The 10,967-nt window shown below is 41.1% G+C and overlaps 1 protein-coding gene across 6 annotated transcripts in view; it reads left to right on the top strand.

The window, feature by feature from the left end:
* The first annotated feature begins 306 nt into the window (after positions 1-306).
* EEF1E1 (eukaryotic translation elongation factor 1 epsilon 1) overlaps positions 307-10,967 on the top strand; it is a 34,055-nt gene continuing 23,394 nt past the window's right edge. For 3 of the 6 annotated variants that reach the window (XM_021936980.2, XM_031666900.1, XM_021936981.2), the window contains exons 1-2: positions 307-475; positions 5,580-5,780. In XM_021936980.2, the coding sequence (XP_021792672.1) occupies positions 389-475; positions 5,580-5,780 (288 nt within the window). In that variant the 5' untranslated portion in view covers positions 307-388. The remainder of the gene's footprint in view (positions 476-5,579; positions 5,781-10,967) is intronic. The other 3 variants (XM_009204418.4, XM_009204419.4, XM_003897031.3) reach the window with 3 other exon arrangements.

Here is a 10,967-nt window from a genome sequence, read left to right as displayed (position 1 = left end):
TCAGTTCCCATCATATATAAATTCTCTTAGACTAGCAAATGAGTTAATAAACGAGTTACCGCTGGCAGCCATGTCAATAGATTGCTATTTAGAGATCCAGTCTACTGCAGCCACCGAAGCCCGGCCCTGGGGCCGCTCTACCACTAACTCCCCAACACTTCGAGTGGAAATTTGCCATCACTTCTCCACCTGTCTCACACCCCGCCCTCAGCCCCGCCCCTTCCACTGGCCCCACCTCCTGCGCTTTGGCCCGCGCTCTCCACGCCCATTCCGTTCAGCCAATCGCCGCTGAAGTTTGCAGCAGTGGGACTTCCGTTTCCACCAATGCGGGAGGTTCTTGTTCTGCAGGTCTCGCCTCTGCCAGGAGCTACGGCGCTACGGCCGGAAGATGGCGGCGGCCGCAGAGTTGTCGCTGCTGGAGAAGTCCCTGGGACTGAGTAAGGGGAACAAATACAGTGCTCAGGGCGAGCGACAGGTGAGAAGGAGAGGCGGCGCAGAGGGGAAGAGGTGGACGGGAGCGGGGCCTGCCGAGCCCTGGCAGTACCCGGGCCGGCCACCCAATACCGGCGGAGTGAGGATGCTGCTACCCAGCTCCCCACGTGTCTGCGCCGCGAGCAGGCTGGCACCTCTGGGCCTCGGCCCCTGCCGCCCTACCTCCCGGAGGGAGGGGGTAACTAGCTCAGGTCGGGCTCGGCCTGAACTTCACCTCCTGGGAAATCATCCCATTATGAAGAAACGAAACCAGTTGCAGGAGGGTCCTCACAGGGCTCTTAGACCAACCTGGAAGCCCCGCGTTTGTATTCAGTATTAACTGGCTTTTTTTTTTTTTTTTTTTTAACCGTAATCGCACCTTTCATTCAGTTATTACTCAGCGATTCCGTGATAGCTAACAGGGTACCAGGTAGCACTGTGCTGGGCCTGGGGAATTCAGTGCTGATTTAGGGGAACACGCTTCCTCCCCTCAGGAAGCTTGCTTTTTGGCCGGTTGGACAAACACTGCAACCATTTAAATTGAAGGAGTGCCACGTTGCACCATAAATGGCAAAGAGAACACCTAAGGAGTCTTGGCCCAATCTAGGCGATTCGGGGAAGGCGTTTCTAAAGCCTTGGGGTATCAATTTAAGTGTGCGACCCACAGAGAATGAGGGAAACATCACAAGGTATGAGATTGCCTGGTGAGGCACTGTTAGAACGTTTGTGTTTTACAGTTGTTTGTCGTAGAGGGAATGTATTAGAGGAGGAGATTACATCACAAGGTATGAGATTGCCTGGTGAGGCACTGTTAGAACGTTTGTGTTTTACAGTTGTTTGTCGTAGAGGGAATGTATTGGAATGTATTAGAGAAGGAAATTGGTTGTAGGAAGACTACTTTGGATATGTTTTTTTTTTTGCTCCTTTGAGATCTTTTTCCAAATGATGTTTGTTTTTTGTCTTTAATTTTTTCTCTTCTTCATTTGGTCCATGTGAAGATCTTGTTTAGAAAGTAGTAGTATGGTTTTTATTTAAGTTAACCTGAAGCCTAGAGAGGTTAAGTGTTCAGCCCTGTGATTGGTGGCAGAGTAGGCATCGGAGCCAAAGTGACCTTCTTTTGGTGTTTCCTCTGCCCCAGTGATGATTCTGTCCCTTCAAGCCCCTACTCGCTAGTTTACTGTATATATTCCGTAATACATATATAATATAAATATAATATATATGACCGAGTGGACAAACATTGCAACCATTTAAATGGAAAGAGTGCCATATATATACACACACATATATATGTACACACACATATATATGTGTACACACACATATATATGTACACACACATATATATGTACACATACATATATATGTACACACACATATATATAGATTTTTTTTTTTTTTTTGAGACGAAGTATCGCCTGTTGCCCAGGCTGGAGTGCCATGGCATGATCTCCGATCACTGCAACTTCTGCCTCCCGGGTTCAAGCGATTCTTCTGCTTCAGCCTCCCAAGTAGCTGGGATTACAGGTGTGCGCCACCACGACTGGCTAATTTTTGTATTTTTAGTAGAGATGGGGTTGCACCATGTTGTCCAGGCTGATCTTGAACTCCTGACTCAGGTGATCCACCTGCCCTGGCCTCCTAAAGTGCTGGGATTACAGGCGTGAGCCACCGCGCCTGGTGTAGTTTATATTTTTTAGGGACCATTGCCAAGATATGAGTATTACCTAGTATGAGAAACAATCATCAGCAAATAATTTAAAGCACAACATAATAAGCACTTTATGGACTGTCGCGGGTGAGCAGCAACTCTCTGGGGCTGGTGGCGCCAGGGCAAGAATTCACCAGGACAGCTGTAGGTAAAGAAAAGCAGATTTATTAGAGAAAGTATGAAAATATGTTGCGAGAGTGCAATGGGCAAGTTAGTAAGAGAGGAGCTAACTGCAAGGAAACAAAGGCTGGCCGGGGATTTCAGGAATAGTACTTCTGCTGTGTGCTGAAGAGGGATTTGTGCAGTACTGATAACACTAAGGTTGCAGTGAGCTAACTTGAGTTTTCTATCAGCCAGAGGTTCGGTGATAGCTGGACACGGAAAGATTATTGAGTTATTTGTGCAGAAAGGCTGTGTCCTGGACCATGAAGAAAGGCAGACTTGTAGCTTATCGGCCTTCTCTTTTTGCTTTCCCTTGGTCCCCTCAACCTGACTTCTTTTCACTAATTAGGACTCCACATGGAGGAAAACACTGTTGAGGAGTGTGAAAAGGGAAGTTAATTCTGACTCTAAAAATGGATTTATAAACTCATGGAAGAGCTGGCGTTTAAGGGATTATGCTTTGAAAGATGTGTAAAACCAATAAATGATGAAGGATTGGGAAGTTTATGGCAGTAAGTAAACCAGTATGAGGAATGATGCAATGCAAGGTAAACCCCAAATCAACAGTTTGAGGCCCAACTGTGAAGACTCTGGAGTTCAGAGTGTAGTTTTAAATTTTATTTTAATTAAAGCATTTTAGCAGTGAGCAGCTAGTGAAAATTTCTGTTTGCTTGTATGGGGAAAGTGCTGGCCATATGTGGTAAGATTCAGCCATTTTTTGGGAAGACAGCTGATAGCAGTGAGCCAGCAATAAGGCATTCTCTGCAGCATTACCAATCATAGTTAAAAACTGAAAGCAGTTCAGAGATCCTTATCCGGGAGAGTGATTCTCTAAATTATGGTACATCAGCACGTGTTATTTAAGGACAGGGATATGTTTCAAGAAATGCATCGTTAGGCAATTTCATCATTGTGTGAACATTATAGAATGTTCTGGGGGTTTTTTGTTTTGTTTTGTTTTGTTGAGGTGGAGTTTCACTCTTGTTGCCTGGGCTGGAGTGCAATGGCGCAATCTTGGCTCACTGCAACCTCCGCCTCCTGGGTTCAAGCGATTCTCCTGCCTCAGCCTTCTGCGTAGCTGGGATTACAGGCATGGGCCACCACGCCTGGCTAGTTTTTGTATTTTTAGTAGAGACGGGGTTTCTCTGTGTTGGTCAGGCTGGTCTCGTACTCCTGGCCTCAGGTGATCCGCCCGCGTCAGCCTCCGAAAGTGGTGGGATTATAGGCGTGAGCCACCGCGCCCAGCCTTAGAGTATTCTTAAACCTAGATAGTATATCCTACTTCACAAACAGTAGGTATATGATATAGCCTGTAGCCTATTGCTCCTTCAGGCTACAAACCCGTACTGCATGTGTTACTGTGCTGAATAATGTAGGCAGTTGTAACACAATGGTAAGTATTTGTGCATCTCAATATATTGAAACATGGAAAAGGTACGGTAAAAATACTTGACTGTAATCTTAGGGGACTGCCATTGGATATGCCATGCAGAATATCGTTGACCAGAACATCATTATGCAGTACACAGCTATTGCATAATGCAGCCATTAAAAGTAATTACTTTGAGGACTATGGAACCTTAAAATGAATGTGAAAATAGTATATGTCTCATAATTGCAACTGCATAAGAATTGTGTACTTTAGGGCTATGTAAAGGAAAGAAAATGGACGTTTGAGCCAATAGGACTTTATTCAAACACTGGCTCTGCCATTGCAAACCTAGCGACCTTGGTTTTTATTATCTGTAAAATGAGGATGAGATTACTTACCTTATCTTACAAGATGTAATGTTTAGATGAGAAGGTAACTGGGAATTTTTTTAGAGCATGGTTGGGTTGTGGATAATTTATTTTTACAAATAATTGTCTTTAGAGTTAGTTCTGTCCCCTCCTGCCCAGCCATTGTGAGTCATTTGATTTCTCTTTTTTCCCCCAAATATACCATACATTCAGTACACACATCTTGGTGTTACCACAAAGTTAACACACTCAGGTAACCACCCAGTCAAGGAACAGAACATTACTGGCACCCCTCAGAGGGTTCCGTATTGTTTTCTTTCAGTACATTTAATTTATTGGTGATCCTAGAGATTGTGGTTTCATTTGAGTTGAAGGCAGAAGTGAGAAGTCAAGGAGCTATGAATAGTGAATGGAAAGTGGAAAGAACTTTTACCACCTTTACTTTGAAGTTACTTCCTGACTTTGAATCTGTATCCTGTAGAGTATTAATCTCCTTGGAGACTTCACCAAGTGCTGTTGATGTAGGTGTATGAAAATGCCTTGCAAAGTGTAAATCATTACAGAGAACAAGATATAATTCGGCTGGATGCGGTGGCCCACACCTGTAATCCCAGCACTTTGGGAGGCCGAGGTGGGTGGATCACGAGGTCGGGAGTTCGAGACCAGCCTGGCCAACATAGTGAAACCCCGTCTCTACTAAAATTACAAAAAATTGCTGGGTGTGTTGGCACATGCCTGTAGTCCCAGCTACTCGGGAGGCTGAGGTGGGAGAATCGCTTGAACCAGGAGGCAGAGGTTGCAGTGAGCTGAGACCATGCCATTGCACTCCAGCCTGGGTGACAGAGTGAGATTCCGTCCCCCCCCCAAAAAAAGATGCTATTTCATTGCAGAAAAAAGCAGCAGTCTTACCAAAAAAAAAATAGTTCTTTTTTCATTTGCTTAAAGTCATTGAGATTGTATAGTTACTGTTTGTGTTTGGTCAGTCTTCCCATTAGGTAATACTTTCCATTTTCTTTTACATTTCTCATAATGCATTATGCTTATTTGTGTATCAAGAAAATTTAAATTAATTGTCAATTTCTTATACACAAGCAAACTTGTGTTGCTATTGTAATAGGGGAAACATGAAGTCAGGTTTATTTAAATACGATCACTTTGCTATATAATAGGGTGCAGGTAAGCTTGATTGAAATTAATACTGTATAATTAGAGTTTCCATTTTCTCTCATTGTACATAGCTTAAAATTATTGTAGTAATATTATACTGATTTTTGCAATGTTAATAGCAGTTTCATCATCAAGCATCTGTTACCACATTGTAAATTATTTAACTGCTATTTTCCAGACTTTCATTTGTATGTAATTTAGTATCTTAGAGTAAAATCCGGGATTATTTCAAAAAACAGTTGAGGGATTTTGTGGTTACTTAGAAGTTGTAATCATGATGTGGTCTTTGTTTTTTAAATTCTGTGAACTTTTTTTTTTTCTTTTTAAGATTCCAGTTCTTCAGACAAACAATGGTCCAAGTCTAACAGGATTGACTACTATAGCAGCTCATCTCGTCAAGCAAGCCAACAAAGAATATTTGCTGGGGAGTACTGCAGAAGAAAAAGCAATCGTTCAGCAATGGTTAGAGTACAGGGTCACTCAGATAGATGGACACTCCAGTAAAAATGATATCCACACACTGCTGAAGGTATCATGACTTCTCTTATAGGCTGAAATGCATGAACTGTTAATCAGAAATCTCTTTCCCCTCAGATTAAAAAGCTGCAGCTGTTGGCTTTCTTCACCTCTTTCCTTCTGCCTCAGTAGTTTGCATCTGTTATTCCCTCTGCCTAGAACAGACTCTGTCCTCCCCCCGCCCCGCCCTCCCCCTCAGATCTCAGCTGAGGTAACTGCCTTGGAAACTTTCTTGACTACTTCTCTCTCAGCTGGATGAGGTTTTTTTTTCTATATGCAGTCACAGCACCCTGTGCTTTTCCTTCAGAACCTTTGTCATAGTAATTACAGTATCATAATATGACTTTTCTTGTTTTTTTAATGTGATGCTCCACTCGACAATCTCGATTCTCTAACAGGTAAAGTACTTTCTTAGAGGCAAGAGAGAATCAGAATCTTTTAGGGCTGTAGTTTGAAAAAACTCTCATCTGAGAAAGCTCACCTTTCCCTGTTTTGAGAATCATTGCTTTAAATTTTTATTTTCAAAGGCATCAAATAATAAAATAATCTACTGGATATAGCTTCAGAGTTACCAAGAATAAAAAAAATTCCAAAGTTATTTTTGTTAATTTATTTATATAAAAAGAAAGCAGATTTTAAAAGATTTTGTTGAAGCTTTAAATTTGAGAGAAACTTGAGAGATTATCCAGACAACAGCATATCGCTGTAGAAATTCCTTCTGTTTCTTAATTTTATTGTGATTGTTTTATCATGGCAATAAAAGTTGCGCAAGAAAGGTCTTCCTTTATCACGTTGGGCAAAATGGCTCAAACTGTGTTCTTGATAGATGCCATCAAGAGAACTGGTAGAAATTCAGTTTCAGAACTTGGCCCTCTGTATGTCTGTCGTGATCAACCATTTATTCTTAATACCATAGTGGTCATTCACAGGGACCCTTCTCTTGTGCCCCTACTATTGACAGTATTTCCAGGGGGAAGCAGTCATATCCTCCCTCCAGGTGAATTTGAGATTTCAGGCAAATAAAAAGTGAACACAACCTTCTTTTATAGTTTTCCAAAGGAAAGGATAGTAATGAACTTGATTCTGAAAGATAGGAACAGAATTTCAATGAATTGGGTTTTTAAGGTTCAAAAGTTACATTAATAGATGTGGTATTAGAAGCATAGAAGTAACTTCCAAAGTGTTGTCTCTGAGACATGTAAATATTTAATTGGGAGCCTCTATTTAATGTATGTGGAGCTGGGCAATTTGCATTGTTTTTGAAATGTATGTGGAGCTGGGCAGTTTGCATTGTCTTCCTTGTTTGACCGCAGTCTGCTCATCTGCACCTACAACATAAGCACTTGCAATGCACCAGGATGCAGTTCTAAGGGCTGGTGGTGCATTAGACACAGTTTCTGCCCTTACAGAACTCAGACTGGCAGGCGAGACTGATTATGTATAGAGTGGATTGCAGTGTGATTTTGGCCACATGCACGGATGAGAAAAGGGTTGTTTTGTTTTTTTTTTTTTTTTTGAGACAGGATCTCACTCTGTCACCCAGGCTGGAGTGCAGTGGTGCAATCTTGGCCCACTGCAGCCTCCTCCTCCTGGGTTCAAGCGATTCATGTGCCTCAGCCTCCCAAGTAAATGGGATTACAGGTACGCTGGGATTACAGGTGCGCACCACCATGCATGCCTTATTTTTTGTGTGTGTTTAGTAGAGATAGGGTTTCTCTGTTGGCCAGGCTGGTCTTAACTCCTGAACTCAAATGATCCTCCCACCTCAGCCTCCCAAAGTGCTGGAATTACTGGTGTGAGCCACCTCGCCTGGCCAGTAAACTGTTTTTTTGTTCACTGACAATGTCTTGTCAACACCTTTTTACGTCAACAAGTATTCACTTACATTCTCCTTTTAATAACATGTTAGTGTTGCATCATATACAATGCAGGGCACTGACTCCCTGAGCAGTTGAAAATCCATGTATAATTTTGATTCCCCAAAAACTCAATTGTTAATGTCCTACCATTAACTGCAAGCCTTACCTGTAACATAAAGCAAATTAATACATAGTTTGTATTTTATGTGTGTTATATACTGTATTCTTAAAGTAAGCTAGAGAAAAGAATATTATTAAGAAAATCATGAGGAGAGAATACGTTTACTATTCATTAAGTGGAAGTGGATTGTCATATAGGTCTTTATCCTCATAGTCTTCACTTCACATCGAGTAGGCTGAGGAGGAGGAGGAAGAGCAAGGGTTTGTCTTGTTCTCTTGGGTGGCAGAGGCAGAAGAAAATTTGTGTTTAAGTGGACCTGTGCAATTCCAACCTGCGTTGTTCAAGGGTTAACTGTAATTATACCACAATTTAAATTATGTATCCCTTGGTAGTTACTAGATTGTAGCTAAATATTTGAGCACATTCCCATTGTTTCCTTAGCCTTTTTGTTTTTTTTTTTTTTGAAACAGAGTCTTACTCTGTCACACAGGCTGCAACCTCTGCCTTCCGGGTTCAAGTGATTCTTCTGCCTCAGCCTCCCAAGTAGCTGGGATTACAGGTGTATGCTACCACACCCAGCTAATTTTTTTGTATTTTTAGTAGAGATGAGGTTTCACCATGTTAACCATGCTGGTCTTGAATTCCTAACCTCAAGAGGTTTGCCCGTCTTGGCCTCCTGAAGTGTTGGGATTACAGGAGTGAGCCACCGCGCCCAGCCTCCTTAGGCTAAATTCCTACAAGATAAACTGCTAGCCTAAAAGCTATATATGTTTAAGCTATGTTGCTCATTTGTCCTCTAGAAAAGTACATCATTATAGTATCGTAGCATAATAGAGTGGCCTCTTCCCCAAAACTAACATGGTATTACCTCTTTCTCCTTCACTACCCCAATTTAATTACCAAAACAAGAAAATTTAAAAATTATTTGTTTGAGGCTGTGCACAGTGGCTCACATCTGAAATCCCAGCACTTTGGGAGGCCAAGGCGGGCAGATCACTTGAGGTTAGGAGTTCGAGACCAGCCTGGCCAACATGGTGGAACCCTATCTCTACTAAAAACAGAAAAATTAGCTGGGCGTGATGGTGCACACCTGTAGTCCCAGCTACTCAGGAGGCTGAGGCAGGAGAATCACTTGAACCTGGGAGGTGGAGGTTGCAGTGAGCCAAGGTCACCCCACTGTACTCCAGCCTAGGCAACAGAACAAGGCTCTGTCTCAAACAAACAAACAAAAAAATTATTTGCTTATTTTTTTTGAATACAATTAATAATGTGTCATTTTCATACTGCTTATGAGCTATTTTATTATTTTTAAAAATTTACATGTATTTTTTGCCTGTGTTTATACTGGGCTGTATAGGTTTTTATTATTTATTTTTAAAACTCTTGCTTTTAGGATATTATGAAAGGGTTTAATTCTTATTTGTCAAAGTTCCATTTCAGTGCTAAAACCACAATGCTAAGTTTAAATGCCTCATAAATAAGGTAGTATATAATTTCAAAAAGCAGGCAGTGCAAAACACTAACGTGTTGAATCTAGATGGAGGGTATATATAGTTGTTTATTTTACTGCTTTTTCAACTTTTTTGTATTATTAGAAAGTTTGATAGACGGAAGGAAAAATAAAAATCAGGTGGAATTGTAGGGGAAGTATTTAAAAAGTTTGACAATAGCATCAGAAAGAATTGTAAAAAAAAAAAAAAGACGCAAACGTCAGACATAATTAGTTCTCACCTGTGAATATTTTGAATGTGTGAAACTCTGTCTTTTGGTAGGAAAAATTTTAGTTATATCATGAACCCAGAAAATATTACCTAGTCATCGTTTATAAAAACTACATTTTTAAGAGTCTTGGCCGGGCGCGGTGGCTCACGCCTGTAATCCCAGCACTTTGGGAGGCTGAGGCGTGCTGATCACGAGGTCAGTTCAAGACCAGCCTGGCCAACATAGTGAAACCCCCATCTCTACTAAAAATACAAAAAATTAGCCGGGCATGTTGTGTGCCTGTGGTCCCAGCTACTTAGGAGGCTGAGGCAGGAGAATTGCTTGAACCCTGGAGGCAGAGGTTGTGGTGAGCCAAGATCGTGCCACTGCACTGTAGTCTGGGCAACAGAGTGAGACTTCGTCTCAAAAAAAAAAAAAAAGGGGGGGTCTTTATCCCTAAAATATGCATATAGATTCTGTTTTTGGAGAAAATATACAAAACTGTTATTGTTTCAGGTCTTTCTTCTTGAAATTAAATGAAGATGTATTTATTTTATTTGAAATTTAATTAAGATATTTAATTTCTTATACTTTCTCAAAGTTGATTTCTCTGAAGATATTTGGAGAGAAATCATATCCATTCAACAGATTACCGTAAAATTTAAGTGGTAGTCCCTAATATACCAATACATTCTACCCTTTCCACCGAAATTTTATTTTGATTCTTCCATGCCTGTCTCATTTATGTCTATATTCCTTTATGTTCTCATCTGTACCACCTTTAGGGTCCCATATTCATATACTGTTTTGAAAATGACTGTCTTTAAATGAAAATCATAAGAGAAAATGTGTTTACTCTTTATTAAGTGGAAGTGGATTATCATAAAGGTCTTCCTCCGCGTTCTCTTCATGTTGAGCATGTATCATGTTCACTTTGTTTGCAAATTCAAAGAGATTAAATTAAATTCTGCAAACATTTTTTATTGACTGCTGAACCACTATATTCCAGACACTTTGGGATGTTGCTATGGTCTGAATGTTTGACTCTCCCTCCCCAAACTTATATGTTAAAATTCTAACCCCCAAAGTGATGGAGTTAGGAGGTGGGGTCTTTGGGGGTGATTAGGTCCTGGAGGCAGAGCGTTCATGAATGGAATTATTGCCCTAAAAAAAGGCCTGGGAGAGACCTCACCCCTTCCACCAAGTGAAAAGACGGCTGCCTGTGAACCAGGAAGCAAGCCCTTACCAGACACTGCATCTGCCATCACCTTCATCTTAGACTTCCAGCCTCCAGAACTGTGAGGAATAAATCTCTCTTGTTTACAAGCCACCCAGTCTATATATTCTATTACAGTTGCCCAAGTGAACTAAGACAGATGTGATTTGAGAATCGGAACAAAATGCCCTCTCTATAGTTTAAGGAATTATTCTAGAATAAATGCTGTTGATCACTGGACAGTGTTTTATATCTAGTCTTTAGAGGAGCCTCAAAGAATATCTAATAATAGTTCATATAACT

Source organism: Papio anubis, chromosome 6, assembly GCF_008728515.1.
Source record: "Papio anubis isolate 15944 chromosome 6, Panubis1.0, whole genome shotgun sequence".
In the NCBI taxonomy this organism is placed as follows: Eukaryota; Metazoa; Chordata; class Mammalia; order Primates; family Cercopithecidae; genus Papio; species Papio anubis.
The sequence above is the reverse complement of the archived record's forward strand: the minus strand, read 5'-3'. Positions and strand labels throughout refer to the sequence as shown.